This window comes from Apodemus sylvaticus, chromosome 4 (genome assembly GCF_947179515.1).
Source record: "Apodemus sylvaticus chromosome 4, mApoSyl1.1, whole genome shotgun sequence".
Lineage (NCBI taxonomy): Eukaryota > Metazoa > Chordata > Mammalia > Rodentia > Muridae > Apodemus > Apodemus sylvaticus.
In genome coordinates this window covers 106,755,564-106,771,736 of record NC_067475.1, presented here as the reverse complement: position 1 = coordinate 106,771,736, position 16,173 = coordinate 106,755,564, and the positions used below count along the sequence as shown (strand labels likewise).

Genomic DNA, 16,173 nt, shown 5'->3' with positions numbered 1-16,173 from the left:
CGGGGAGGGCCGGGCTGCGCGCGGCGAGTAGGAAGCCCTCGCCCAGCGGAGGCTGCGGGAGAGATAGGAGAGAGAGTGATGGGCCGCGGAGCTGGACGCACGTTCCGCGGGGACTCATGCCACGCGTGTCTCAGCCGGACGCGCAATTAGCAGCCGCCTCTGCAACCAGCCGCCACCGCCTCCCGGCCCTCCTAGGCTGCCGTGGCGAAGAACTCCAGCCGTTGTCTTGCTCCGGCTGCGCGCATTGTCCTCAGGGTCCTCCGCCAGGGCTGCTGCGGGGCCCGGGACCGGCGCCTTAGGGACGCGCCCCCGCTGCCGGTCGACCGGGCGCGGGGCTCTGCTAGCCTGTTGGCGAGCCCGTGCTACCGGGCTAGTTTTGCCGGGGTTTTTCCTGCGGAGTTGAGGAAGGGGAGAAGTCCACCCGTCCGCCCAACCCAGCCTTCCCCGGCGCGCAGCCCCGACGGGGCCGCGGCAGGCGCGACGAGGGCGCGGACGGAGCCATGAGAGAGTACAAAGTGGTGGTACTGGGCTCGGGCGGCGTGGGCAAATCCGCGCTCACCGTGCAGTTCGTAACAGGTTCCTTCATCGAGAAGTACGACCCGACCATCGAGGACTTTTACCGCAAGGAGATCGAGGTGGACTCCTCGCCGTCGGTGCTGGAGATCCTGGACACCGCGGGCACCGAGCAGTTCGCCTCTATGCGGGACCTGTACATCAAGAATGGCCAGGGCTTCATCCTCGTCTACAGCCTGGTCAATCAGCAGAGCTTCCAGGACATCAAGCCCATGCGGGACCAGATCATCCGCGTGAAACGGTACGAGCGCGTACCCATGATCCTGGTAGGCAACAAGGTGGACCTGGAGGGCGAACGTGAGGTCTCCTATGGCGAGGGTAAGGCCCTAGCCGAGGAGTGGAGCTGCCCCTTCATGGAGACATCTGCCAAAAACAAAGCCTCAGTGGATGAGCTATTCGCAGAGATCGTGAGGCAGATGAACTACGCGGCACAGCCCAACGGCGACGAGGGCTGCTGCTCGGCCTGCGTGATCCTGTGAGGCGCCGTCTGCCGCCGGGCGCTGGCCACGCTCTGTGCACAAAGCCAAACGCACCCGATTCTCTTAATGTGATTGTCTTCTTGCTTTGGGATTGGAGACGATTTTGTTGTATTGGCTGGGATGTCCGAGGAACCTGGCTGACTTGTGTGGCCAGCATTCCCAGCCTTCAGCCGGGGTCTGAGAGGGTGTCCGTTGCTGAGTATCTGAGACCCTGATGGAAAAATGGCTCTATACAGCGTGTACGTTCCTCGTTGATTTTGGTTCATGCTTATCTCCCCGTTTAAGTAGCTATTAAGGCTCTGTATTGTCTGCCTGACACCAGCAAGCAAAAGTTTCAAGCCTGGGGAAAAAAATGGGGGTGGGGAAGCAGAGGAAGTGGAGGGGAAGGAGGCAGTGGGGGAGGATTCCCCCAAGCAACTGTTCATAGTTCCAAGTTTTAACACAAGGAAAGAGGTTCAAGAAAATCGTATGAAGGAACCAGAAGAGGGGACGAAACTTTTTTTTTTCTTGTTTTCCAGGATTATTTGGAAATTAAGACCAGGGGTTCCTTTTCTGCCAGCTTGGAAGGGCAACCCAGGGACTGATTAGGATTCTGAGGATGTCTATGCAAAGTTGGGTTCTTGTTACAGTGTATCCAATCTGAAGTATTGCACATGTGAACTGGGACTGTTTAACACTGATGCCAATACAGTGTGGGGTGCCAGGAAGTATCTGCTGATATTTGTGGGAAAAAAAATCTATTTTGATTACCTACTGTATCAAAGGGGAGTCTGGGGGGGAGAATGGTAGTATTTTTTTTTAATCAGCTGTGAAAAATGTAACAAATCTGCACATTTTTTGTGTGTGCTATTGTGTGTGTGTGTGTGTGAGTGTAAGTATAGCTTCTTTTTTTGTTTATTATTTTTGTTTATTTTATTTTTTTTGTGGTTGGCAGTGACAGATTTTGCTGACTAGCTTTTAAAGATACAATACAAAGACTTTGTAAATGTGATTCAGGGCCCCCAGCACCCCTGTGTCTGCAGAGTGCCTTCAAACTCAGCTGTTCCAGCCGGTGCCAACCTGTGAATTCCCACCATATCCCAGAATCTGCTGTTCTGCTTTCCCCAAAGCTACTTTAAACATTGTCCTGAAAGAGCCAGGACAGATAGGACCTGTTATTCCATGAATTGCTTTATTAATTTTAGCTTTTTTTTTAATGTTAAGCTCACAAGTCTTGAATTTCTTTCCCCTTTCATTATGTTCAAATTTCAGGTTTTAGCTCCCCTTAGCTGTTGTTTTCGAAGTGTCTGTTGTTTGTGACAGGGTGTTCCTCCAGAAGCAAAAAGCAAAATTTTCTTGTGATGTACCAAAAGACTTTTAACAAGTTGTAACTCTGAATCCCACTCACTCAGCCACTGTCTCTTCATTTTAAGACCTTTTAATACAACCGTCATTTTTAAAGAAACCCCAAACTATTTGTGTTTTTGTGTTTCATATTCAGTGATTGACAATACTCCAAGAAAATGGTGCCAGGCAGAGGAGACAGGTCCAGGTTCATGTTGCCTTCTAGAGTTATTTGTCAAATTTTGAAGATAGAATTGTTTCTATGAAAAACTGGATAACAATGTTTCCAAGGCTTTAAAAGTAGAGAAAAGTATCAAGGCCTAAGAATCACAGGGTGTGACCATGGCATCTGACTCCCCAGATGAGGAAGTGTATTGGTATGGCTCTGCTGAAGAGCAGCGGATTTTACTAGCCATAGCAAAGGGACAAGCCCCAGCTACTAACGCCCTCTTAGGTCTGGGAAAGCAACATGGACCTGGCAGAATAACAGGGATACTTTCTATTTGTCTTGGTTTCGTGTTGTCTGTTTCTGTCCCTCACCAAGTCAGAAGTGTTCTTAACTTTGATATCACACACCCTGTGCTCTACAGCATATGAATGGAATACATTATTCTAGCCGTTATTTCAACCCTTCCAAAGTTTTTATTTGGAACCAAATCTTAAGATTGAAAACAGAAGGTGAATAATATGAAGAAGATTCCCTTGCATTCTTTATATTTGACCACAAAAGTTTTAAAAAGTCAGGCAATGCGTGCTGGTGTTTTATTTGTATTTTGCTTGGGCTCTCCAGTATAGAAATCTTTACAGAATAACAAAGTATCTATAAGATATTATACCACAGGTTCCTGAGGCAAAGATGAAGTCTGAAGAGTCTTAACTAAGGAATTTACTCCTTTGAAAAAGCCAAAAGAGATCACAGGTTCCTTTAAAGCGATATCAGTATATATTGCCTTAATTTTTTCTTTTCTTTTCTTTTTTTGTCTCCATCCAAGTTGCATCTCACCATTTCATGGGGAGGAAGAACATTTTGCCTGTACTGGCCTTTGTTTATTTTCCAACTCAGATCTCACATCTCCATTTAGTGTGAGACACGACTATGCTTGCAAGTATACAAATTGAAAATAATGTTTTTACAAGAGCTCATTCTTCCATTTGAGCAAATGTATTTGCTTAAGTAGATAGATGAAAGTGTTGCACATTTAAAGTGTTGACACATTTTAAAGTTGTGTCAAGCACTGTTGGAGGGGTTGCTTTTTAAAATGCTTTGGTGGCCTTCGTCTCATGATTTGGAAGGCTTTGAACAAAAGTGTTGGCAAGTATATAGCTCAGAAAATACTTGAAGGTGGACAGTGAACTAGATTGCTGGTGCATTAATCACCTCTCCAGAGGCTTCAGAGAGGTCATGGAAGGCAGGACAGGCTTTTGAAAACATGTTTCTACTGAGTACTGTACAATAAATGCTTTTGGATTGTACAATTAAAGCTACTGCAGGAAAATGGAGCCCCGTTGTTTGGCTTTCGCCTGTTTTTTTTTTTTTTTTTTTTTTTTTTTTCCCATGGCAAAATAGACACTTTGCTTTCTTTAAGAAGAGAATGTTAAGGGTGACAGTTTATGTGGCTAGGAAGAGCCTCATCTAGTGTTCTGCTGTAAGGCAATAAAAGCATTTGTTTCAGTGCAAAAGTGGGGCTGGTTTAACTGCTTAAGGAAGTGAGTCAGGGTGGGAGGAGTTGGTTGTAAAGTAATGTCACCTGTCAAAACAAATTGGGAGGGAGAGGAGTTCCCTAGAGGGTGAGGAGTGACCACTCAACTTGACCCCTACTGGGGTCTCCTCCTCTTCTTCTCCCACTCCCTTCCCCTCTCCCTTTCCCTCTCTCCCTCCCCCCTTCTCTCTCTCTCTCTCTCTCTCTCTCTCTCTCTCTCTCACTCACACACACACACACACACACACACACACACACACACACAGAGCTTTCCCTTTTGGTCTGCCATCCAGCCCAGTTTTCTGTCATTCTAAAGCATTATTTTTGCTCATTTGTAAACGCCTCAAGAAAGCTAATGGTGTCCGCTCAAGTCTCACACTTTGATCTCCAGGTCAAACCGTTTCCATCCTATCTGTTGAGATAGACTTCATTGAGTCACAGTGAGAAACCAGATCTATTTGAAGTTAGTCTTGAAACGCTACAGGCTTCATGTACCCTGAATACTGCCTGTTTCCCTTAGGTGAGAGTCCCCTTACTTGAAAGGTCTGAGTAGCTTTGCTATCGCTCTAACCTTCTGGGTGATGGAAAGTGAGAGAAATTTCTGTGGAGCAGGAGTCTGCAGAAATAGATGTGAAATGCCTGTCCTATTATCTGTTATAAAATATCCTGCTCTATAAATGTGAAGAGAACCAAGATTGAATTTGGAGATGTCCACTCTATTAAAATGATGTATGTTTGTGCCTGTTTAATGGGGGGGGGGGACCTGCTAATATACATTCTCTCTAGGAAATGTTACAGGTCTAAAAAATCATTACTATGTTTTTCCTTGATTGTGATTTTTTTCAGACTACAAGAATAATTGAATGGTGTTAATTAACATGGCACTAGTAAGGGAAGAGTTGGTCTCTTCACAGTTGCACTTTGGTAATTTGAGGCAGTAGGGGTCATCTATTCCTGACAGTTTCAAACAAAACTGTGTATCAATATGACCTGCAGGATAAAACAGTACACATGGCTGTCTCCTGTTTTATTCTTCAGTGAATCTGGTATTCCAGGTGACTGTGATGCTGCCTGTCCAGGGAGAATCAAAGATCAAGTCTCGGCTCTCAATGCACCTCACATAGGATCTACCTCAGTACTCAGAGACTCGGACTTAGGAGCTACATTTACCATTCACTTCTGCTCTGGTGATAAAATGGTATCTATAGAAATTTCCTGAAGAGGGCATATACCATTGAAAATAGCTGTTAGACTCCTGTGTGTGGTCAGGGCTTCAACTTCGCACAACTATCTGAACAAAATTGGCTGTGGTTTCAGGGGTAAATCAGAAGCAGACTTTGCGAGAAGTAGCTTATCAGAGTCCACATCCCAACCCTATGAAAAAACAAACAATAATACCTTTGACTGAAGGTATATATTCACTTTAAAAATATTTACATCCTCTTTACTTCAAAATTAATAGGCAAGGCCTTTACTTTTTCATGTTCCCAAGTGAGGACTCCGAAAACAAACCTGGGGAATTTCAGTATTAAGGTCACAGTACACACAGGTGTGTGCCTTCTTAGCTTCCCAGGCGATGGTTAATTCAGTCTGAAGTTACACTTTTCTCCTTTCTGGGAAAATACATACTACAAAACTGTTGTGGTTTGCAGGTCATGTGTATGTTATGCATCTTAATGCCTAAAAGCGTTCACAGTAACATGCTTGAAAAATCCCTGTCTTCACTGGCTTCAAAAAAGCAGTGAGTGGAAGTCCAGTGGTAACCAGAGCATCTTCTCTTTCAAATTTTTTACAAGAAGGAGGGAGTGAAGTGCAGCTGTCAGGTGAGTGGAGATGGGTAAGGAGAAGAGATGTTAGGAAATCTGTGTTTTTCACTTTTAATGTGTTCTGGAGTTGGGTTATTTTGCTTGCTTTTGCCATAATTAATAATTATAGAGTAACAAGTATCTTGGTGAAAATGTTTTGCTCCACCCCCTCGTTGCTGCTCTTGTAATTTTCTTGCACATTACTCATCCTGGCAAGTTAGAAACTGTCTGAGTAGAAATTGAGAAAAGTAGTACGGACATTTGACCCATCTACCCATTATAGATCCCTTGTGAGACTCTAGAATTCTTTTCAATTCCAGTTACACATAAAACGAAAGGTTATTTTAAAGCTTAATTCATCTATCAGATAAAAGAATATTCTTGTTTCTTGTGAGTAAATGTCACTTCACATAGTTCCGAAAGTTTATCTTCTATAGATGTGTATCTATAGATATGTGCCATGGTTGTAGAGGGCTTCATGACCCACTGCTTATGGTAGCAGATGCAATGGTGAAATTATGTGACTTTTATATTGGCCTTCAGCTTATGTTTCTTTGTATTGCTGTTAATTTGATTCACTAATACTTGACTTTGTTGAACTGTTAAAAGGTTATATTTGTTTTTGAATAGTATATTTATAAAGTATACTGAATTACAAAGATACTTGCCTTATCTAAGGAAAGTTAACCTGTAGTTCATTCTAACAGGTTACTATTCATTAGAGGAGAACTTTGTTACTTTGAAGAAATGAAGGCATAGTAGAGTGGCAAATGCAAAAGGCTTAATTAGTAACATTTTGTTTTACAGAGCAGAGATGGCTGACTAGAGGGAGGGGAGAGAGAGAGAGAGAGTTGTGGGGGGAAGACGACCTTACAGACCTTGTATTTTTTCCTCATTCGGTTGACTAAAATTAATCTTTTAAAGATGAATTATCTTGTAGGATTATGTGAGGCTAAAGTTTTCAGAGGTTTGGAAATGTGTGTTCTTTTATTTGTGATAACAGAAAAATTTCAGAGGCAGATTTGTTTTTAATAGAAGGAAGATTATTGATTCTTTGGAAATGTAAGTACCAAATTGAAGGTTAGAGATTATTATTTGATTGCTAAGAATAGAATTGCAGTGAAGTTGGTGAGTATGGTTAAAGTGAGTCCATGCATTATTCAACAAACATTTACTGAGCGTGTAATATTCACTGTGATGTCAGCACCAATGCTTATTGTATCAGTCTTCAATTTTTGCTTCCATTTACCATCAGCTGCAAAATAGCCTCTATCAAAAAGAAAGGTATAGAAAAGCACATCGGTATGCACTACCAATTAAAATGCTGTGTGTCCATGTGCTAGGCATGCAGATGATAAATGTGACTCAAGAGTTCTCAGTTTCAGTTTTGTGAACTTACAGAGCAGAATAATGCTGGAGGGGCGGGTGTGCATGTATGCATACGGATGTGTACTGAGACATCCTCTTTAGGATGATGGGGTCAGCCTGTTCTTTCATCACTGAATGCTCTCTGCTCAATTTAATCAATTTTAATCAAAAGTATTAGCACACATTGCACTGAGGTGCAAAGGAGCCCCTGGTTGTGAACCATCACACACACACACACACACACACACACATGACCCTGTGGCAGTGGAGAGGCACCATAGAGCCAAGGAGAATGAGTGTGAATTGATAAAGTGGGCATAATTTAGACTCTATAAGATACAGTGTGTGCTTTTCTTTACAGTACCAGTATTCTCACACTTCGGTCAAGATCACATGGAACAATCCATTTCTTTACCAGTATTCTCAGACTCTCATCAACATCAAGTGGGACAATCCATTAAATCTATACCTAAGAGTAGCCAAAGTATGGTGTTTATTAGGGATTTCTTTACCAGGGACAGAGAGCAGGGGCTGCACTCAGCTGGAGGACCAAATAGCTAGACTTAAGAATCTTCAAAGGATAACCAAGGGCAACGTTTTGATTTCAGCCTTCTCAAGTCTCTACTGGGAGACTACTGGAAAGTTTTTGTTCTTCTTGCAGTTTGCTGCAATTCATCTCACTCTTCAGTTGGATCTGCAGTCCACTCAGCAACTCGTTACTGGGCAGAAAAGTGTGTTCATCATGTGTCTGCTTCTATTTAACTTTTGTTCTATACAGTTAGCTTCTTCATTACATATACCTTTTCTTTCTTTTCTCCTTGTTTTCTTTTTTAATCCTCCCTCTTACTCTCCCTCTTCTCTCTCTCTCTCTCTCTCTCTCTCTCTCTCTCTCTCTCTCTCTCTCTCTCTCTCTCTCTCTCTCTCTCTCCTTTCCTTCCTTCCTTCCTTCCTTCCTTCCTTCCTTCCCTCCTTTCTTCCCTCCTTCCTTCCCTCCCTCCTTCCTTCCTTCCTTCTTTCCTTCCTTCCTTCCTTCCTTCCTTCCTTCCTTCCTTCCTTCCTTCCTTTCTTTCTTTCTTTCTTTCTTTCTTTCTTTCTTTCTTTCTTTCTTTCTTTCTTTCTTTCTTTCTTTCTTTCTTTCTGGGTGCATGCATGCATGCAGGACAGATTCCTATTACTGAGCTGTGTGCACACAACTGTGCCCAAAGTACTTAACTAAGTGAGTATAAAGAAGCAGACAGGTGGAGGTGGTGACTACACTGATTTGGAGTCCTCAGCAACCTGGCAGCCTTTGTGCAGCTCATAGGCTGTGCCTGCCAAGCCCTGGAACTCAACACTGAGAATCCTGTCAGCAAGTTCATTAATGTGGAATTAACTCAATAACCATGGATCTTTAATTTACTCTGAACCAGACACGATTGTTCTGTTCTTACAGTTTAATGAAATCCAAACAAGATACCCATAAAACTTCAAGCAACCAGACTACTAGGTACCCCACCTATCTGGAAAATTATGACTCTTCATTTCAAAGTGTTCACATTTGGAAGTCAGGCATACTCAGTATACAAGGAATACTAACAGTTTGCAAATGAGCAGGAATAATCTCTTAAAATCACCAAAGGGATTTCCACAGCTAGAAAGGTCTCTAAAATCCATGTATGCAGTTAACAAGATAATCCTTTACAATTAGTAGAAAGCACTGGTTGATGGAGAAGAGTGAATAATTTGTGTAGCTGAATTTGACTCCCAAATTTGATAATGCTCTCATATTAAGATGGATGATGTTGGTCTTTGTGTTAAGTTGTACACTAAAATACTAGACTTAGTGGTAAAGTGATAACAAGATTAAGAAAGCAAGCTTTTTTTCTTTTGTCTCTAAATTTCTTATTTTTCTTATACTGTTCCTGTTTAGTCATGTATGCTGTTTTAATTTTTTTTTTTGTCCCTAATCTCTAGGTTTTACTGGCTTCTGGAAAGATTAGGTTTTGTCTGTAATTTAAAAACCCATAATATGGGAAAACACTATAGATGCGAAGAAAATACATGTATTCATAAATTTAAACAAATTAATTGGACAGGATTTTGCAATGTCATGGTTACTGTTTATGATCTGAAACATGAAGATAGTTTTCAATGGAAATGAGATTTGCCTTTTGAGGAGTGACCATTTGATTATTGATCATAAAAATCATCATATTTATCCATTTTTTGTTATTGTGCTTTGAAGTGGATCTCCCTGTGTATCCCTGGCTGTCTTAAATGTTGATTAGGCTAACCTCAGACTCACAGAGACCTGTCTCCTCCCAAGTGCTAGCTCCCATTTCCATTGAAATACTTTTATTGCTTTTAAATAACAATCATAATTCTCTCATTTATATATTGCAGAAAGATTACTATGTTGCTATTTAAACTACGTTTACTAAGAAGAGTAGCACTTTATGGATGATAAAGCATATATGTTAATTATACAAAAGGCGTAGATCTGTTATTCAGATATATCACAGCGGTGGAGAGTTGCCAAGATGTGTAGTCTCTCAATTACAGGGAATGGAATTGGTGTTTACTAGGCAAAGCGCACACGAAGTGGAACTAAAGTGACATTTTGGTTCTAACAGTTTTGAATAATGAATAAAGCAGATAATGTGACTGAAATAAATGACCCTTATAGAAAGTATTTCTGCTCAGTCATTAACATTATGTTTTTAAAATTATGGGACCAGAGCGATCCTTTTTGTTCTGAGTGGTATATGATGAGAACTGGAGAGTTCCAGATGTTAGGAACAATTTTGAAGTCTCTGCATTATCTTTTTATGTCTTAACACTGGTCCACTTTGGCTGTTGAAAACACAATTTGTGTGTGTGTGTGTGTGTGTGTGTGTGTATACACACATGCATTTGTCTGTGTGTGCCAAAGAGAATGAATCAAATTTGGTGTCTACAACTAAATTCTAAATTAAGTTTTAAAAAATTATAAGAATCTTGACTTCTAGTATCAGAATGCAAGCCAGGTGTACAGCCTGGTTTCTTTCATAAGTAGATTATTTTTATCAAAAATAGTTGAATAGATACACTTGAGAAACTATTCTTTATGATTACTATTAACATCAGTATTACTGAAATTTCACTTCTGTATATTTGTGCAACATATTTTCTTGGTTTCTCTTAATGTATGTCTTAAAGCAAAGAAGACTTATATTTATCTTAAAATGGATCCTTCTGCATATACTTTTTCCTTCCTTCCTTCCTTCCTTCCTTCCTTCCTTCCTTCCTTCCTTCCTTCCTTCCTTCCTTCCTTTCTCCCTCCCCTCCCTATTTAAATCTTTCTTGGCAGAGTCTCATGAAGTTGCCCAGGCAGGTTTTATTCATACACTCCTCCTGCCTTGTCCTCTGTGAACAGTTGGGTTACTGCCAGCAGACTTAGATGTTTCTTAACACCTAAAGCATTGCAGATGCCCAGGGGCTTTTATTGATCCCCAAGCCTCATTTCCACTAAAAGGCTAGCTTGTAGGATAGAATTCCCCACTCTGTGGACCTCAGTGCCTACAATGATGCTTTATACAAATTAATATTTGACATTAGTTGAATGAATAAATGAGTAGTGAATGACTACAGTTAACTGAAAATGTCAGTGTTACCAGAAGAAAATAGACCATTTCAAGGCTTTGATCAACTTCATTCAAAAATTGCTATAGAATGAAAGCCATAAGCAGCTTTTCTTAGTCTGCAGTTGTAAATACACGGGGCTTAGAATATTGGTGTTGCTATAGAATCTTTACATTTTCTTTAAAGCTGTCAAAAGAAAGATTAAAATAGGTAAAGAATGTTGGGAAGGGTGAATAGAATGGTTAATAGACACATTCCATAATCTGCAATGTGGGTATGTCTTACTTTAGATAGTGTCATTCCAAAAGCTCAGCATGTAAAATTAAATCACATTTAATATGTGGTTTAAAATGTACTATTTAATAGACCCACCTTTGAATCATTTGAACAGTTTTATAATACACTGTTTTGTAATATCTGCCAGCTAACACAAGCAGTGATGTGACCCATTAGAATTTTCTGTGCAACTAATGTAGGATGTATAGTGACAGTGGTTTTCAAAGTTAGGTCCTGGGCCAAGGGCACTGTATAGACTTTCAAACACTGCCTCAGTCATGCTTAGTGAAGAACACTGAGGTTGGTGCTCAGTAATCCATGTCCTTTGGTGAGGCTGGAGAGACATTGCTGTATGGGATGGAAGACGGGAAACATATCAATGCTGACATCTCTATAGGAAAAGCAAATGCAAATGGCCCAATGAAAGGATTAAAGAAATGGAAGAATGATGTGTATCACTAAACAGCTATGTGCAGAGTGCAAAGGGAGCAAAGAGATCCCTGTGGAGATGATTTAACCAATCTCCCATCTGTACAGTGAGACATTCTAGGCCTCAAACACATAAGATGCGGGCCCAAACTGAAACTCACAAGCACATGGGTTTACTTGCTTAACATAGAAGATCACAGAGTTCACTGGTCTTCAGTGTTCAGGATGTGTCAGAATCACTCTGCCACCTTATTCAAATGCATATTGAGCTAGCAAGATGAATCAGCAAGTAGAGCATTCGAGTTGTGCAAGCATAGTCTTAGTAGTTCAATCCTCAGGACTCACCTGAAGGCGACACAAGAGGACTAAGTCCACGGTTTTCCTCTCCTCTTCTGCTGTGGCACATGTGCATCCACACACTTAACATGTACAACTTCTGACTTCTTCTCTGTGGGCTCTGGAAAGCATTGTTCCTGACAGAGTCTCAGGTGATACAATACCTTCAAGTTGAAGGTGTGAAGCCCCAAAATTTGGCATGTCCAATAGAGTCAAGTGATGCTGAGCTGCAAATAAAACTAGATTCCCAGACAGAACTTGTGGACAGGACCTCTTCAGGAGGGTGCCCTTGTGACACCTGGAGAAGAGGAGGTCTGCTTGATGGTACAGTGATTCTAACATCCACAAGAGATAAGAACTGATAAATTAAGAGTATTTCCTTTGGCTCTTGTTTAGATTGTACTTTGTGTGTTAAAAATTATTTTTCTATTTATTTATATTGCATGTATGGGAGGAGAGAACCAACTGCACATGTGGAATTCAAACACACCCTTAGGAGCCAGTTCTTTCCTTCCACCAAGTAGGTCCCAGACATTCACAGTCGGTGCCTTCACTCACTGCTCCATTTCAACAATGATGGATTTTAATTTGTTATTATAAAATCAATATTCCTTTTTATTGGAGTCTATAATCCATAATCCAACTATGGTCCTCTGAGCATTCTATTTTGGGTTTGATTGATCTGTATATAAATTTAACACATGCAACATAGCATTACTGTTGAAGGGCAATTTTAAATATTCCTAATATTATGTTAGGGATGTATGTGTTATGATGAGACATTCTCAACTATACACTTCTCCCCTGTAGTGTTAAGTAGTTGTAACACTAACAAAAATGTGTCATAATTTATTAAGCAAGGAATTAAATATATGCAGGAAGACAATTAATAGAGATGATGTTCTATGGACTTTTTGCAGATAATTTTCACTTTTGTTTCAGAAATGTGTGCTCTATCCATAAATCTGTGATTAATTTCACTAATTCTATAAATTACAGAGAATATATTAATCTTCTTTGAATGGTGATAAAGATAGATTCCTCCAAAATTTAATTAATCCATTTGCATTCTTGAATCAGTGCTTGAAAATTCAGACCCTTCAGCACAAATCATGTAATTTCATTTTAAATGATAATGTGGAAAGAAAAAATTGGACATGGGTAAGAGTAATACATTCTGAAGTGTATCATGACTCCCTTTGTAATTTCAAAATGCATTTTTAATTGCTTTCATTTTGAATTAAGTCTTGTCAGGAAATTCTTTTGAATTGCTGAAGGTGAGCACTGAGGAAGGAACAGAATGTGGAAGAACAGCCGCTGCCAGCTTCAGCCTCAATGAGCGCTTCCTGACTGAGGGAGTAGCGTGGGATGGCGGCATCCTTTTAGACAAGTCTATTGCATACACATGTGCTAATTCCTTATCATTGAACCACTGTTATCAAATAGAACACTGAGAAATGTCCCTTCTCTCTGATAGTTAACTTCTCCATTCTCTTATTTTTTTGTCAGCTAGGGTATAAAAAGTATCCAGACTCCAACGCATTAAATCTTTGGCACTTTAACTTGTCACATCAACATCTAGTCTTCCAAATTAAAGAACAGCTGTTTGATTCCCTTGGGAAGGATGCGTACGTCCCATTTCCCACTTCATGTGGAGCTGTTTGAACTATTTCTAATCCTCTAGATCTTTAAGCAATCATCCATTCTTTAAAAAAAAAAAAAAAAGACAAAATGGAAGAAGGGCTTTTGTGAGCATTTATTGTTTCCAGGTTGAGGACAAATGGTTCGTTTTGTTGCCAAATACAGCACTTTAGAATTGCATGAAAAAGTTGATTTCGTGTACCTATACTGTGTCTCTAGAAATAGCATAAACTCTGCTTCCAGAGAAAAGAAGGCAAATAATTGCGTGCCTGTTCTGAAAGAGTTTGTATGCCTCTCTAATAATCCCACTTTAGGAGAAAGCTACTTTCTAATGCATTTTAGCTCCATTTCCTGAGATTGGCTCCAAAGGAAAAAGTGATGGTGGAGTGAAAGGAAAAAGATCATTTAAGGATTAAAATGGATTTCTAATAGAGCTAAAGGGAGTTTTAAGGGCCTCTTGGTTCAGATTGCTTAGCCATAGACGGTTTAGAGTAACTTCATCATGCAATTGGCTTAATTTCATTATTAAACTTATTAAGACTCTGGCACATCTTATGTTAGCCTTATCAAGTTATTTTACCATTTGAAAATGTGTGTAGATCAAGCAGGTACCTCACAGATTCTAACTGAGCAGAATTCAGAATCTGTGATTTTAATAAAGTTCCGTGGTCATGCTAAGGGACCTTGCTGACAATGGACCTTACATCAAATGCTGGGTTTGCTCGTAGTACAGCTTGTGGACGAGTTTACACTGAAGCATCTTGCTCCTTTACTGTCTGTTCTGACTCACATGTAGTCTTTTTAGAATTAAATAGTTGTTATACAATTCAAGGCTTTCAGTATTTAGGAAAAGTTGATTATAGGGAAAAATTCAAATTGCTTTTAGGGTAGAGGATGGGGCTTTGGACTTTTTTTTTTTTTTTTAGTTTGTTATTTAACCTGTACCTTTGTAAGCATGCTATAGATTCTGGTTGAACTCAGGCTTTGTGACAAAGGCCTTTACCTGCTGCACAATTTCCCTGGCTTGAAATGCTCTTCTCTTTCCTCTCATCCCCTCCCCTTCACTCCCCTCTCCCTTCTCTTCCCCTTCCCTCCTCTCCCCTCTCCCTTTCCTTCCCCCTCCCTCCCCTCCCCTCTCCCTTCCCCTTCCCTCCCCTCCCCTCTCCTTTTCCTTCCCCTTCCCTCCCCTCCCCTCTCCCTTCCCTTCCCCTCCACTCTCCTCTCCTCTCCCCTACAGTCTCTTCTCCTTTCCCCTGCCCTTTCCTCTCCCTTCCCCTCCCTTCCTCTCCTCTCTCCCCTCCCCTCTCCCCATCCTCTTCCCTCTTCCTTCCCTTCTCCCCACCTCTCCCTGTGCTTTCTGTTTTGCTCTTTTCTTTTCTTTTCTTTTCTTTTCTTTTCTTTTCTTTTCTTTTCTTTTCTTTTCTTTTCATTTCATTTCATTTCAGAAAGTAAGAGAAAGTACTAAAGTTACACACTTGGTATTACCTTTAAAGTCAAAAGTTTGAAAATGTGTCTAATTCCTAATGATTCATTTTGACTAACCTGAATTGCCTAGTTTTCATTTCAAAATGAATGTCAGGCTCAGAGTTTTGATGTCACTCAAAATCAAGTACCAATTTTATGAATACCAATAAGTGAACTTTTCAGGCCAAATTTAATTTTAGAATTTTTCAAGAATCCAGATAGCAACTAGATATGCCGTCATTCCACACTAGTTGAATTGTTCAATATGAATTTTCTCTTAATAAACATGAGTGTGGTAAAAAAAAAAAAGAGCCCTTAAAATTAGAAGAATTTTTTCCACTGTGCCCATGTCCTCAAGGGTCTTCCCCAGTTTCTTTTTCATTAGTTTCAGTGTGTCTGGTTTTATGTGGAGGTCCTTGATCCACTTGGAGTTGAGCTTAGTACAAGGAGAGAAGAATGAATCAATTTGTATTCTTCTGCATGCTGACCTCCAGTTGAACCAGCACCATTTGTTGAAAAGGCTATCTTTTTTCCATTGGATGTTTTCAGCCTCTTTGTCGAGGATCAAGTGGCCATAGGTGTGTGGGTTCATTTCTGGATCTTCAATCCTGTTCCATTGATCCTCCTGCCTGTCACTGTACCAATACCATGCAGTTTTTAACACTATTGCTCTGTAGTATTGCTTGAGGTCAGGGATACTGATTCCCCCAGATTTTCTTTTGTTGCTGAGAATAGTTTTAGCTATCCTGGGTTTTTTGTTATTCCAGATGAATTTGAGAATTGCTCTTTCTAACTCTATGAAGAACTGAGTTGGGATTTTGAGGTGAATTGCATTAAATCTATAGATTGCTTTTGGCAAGATGGCCATTTTTACTATATTAATCCTGCCAATCTATGAGTATAGAAGATTTTTCCATTTTCTGAGGTCTTCTTCGATTTCCTTCTTCAGAGACCTGAAGTTCTTCTCATACAGATCTTTCACTTGTTTGGTTAGAGTCACCCCAAGATACTTTATATTGTTTGTGGCTATTGTTTCTCAGCCTGCTTATCCTTTGAGTATAGGAAGGCTACTGATTTGCTTGAGTTGATTTTATAACCAGCCACTTTGCTGAAGTTGTTTATCAGCTGTACGAGTTCTCTGGTGGAGTTTTAGCTTATGTTCTAAGATGAAGAATTGAC

At 40.5% G+C, this 16,173-nt stretch overlaps 1 protein-coding gene across 1 annotated transcript; it reads left to right on the top strand.

Moving 5' to 3' along the window:
* The first annotated feature begins 484 nt into the window (after positions 1-484).
* On the top strand, positions 485-2,503 carry Rap2b (RAP2B, member of RAS oncogene family). Its single transcript, XM_052180423.1, has one exon. It carries the CDS (start codon positions 501-503, stop codon positions 1,050-1,052), a length of 552 nt encoding a protein of 183 aa, XP_052036383.1. The 5' UTR covers positions 485-500; the 3' UTR covers positions 1,053-2,503.
* Positions 2,504-16,173: the final 13,670 nt, after the last annotated feature.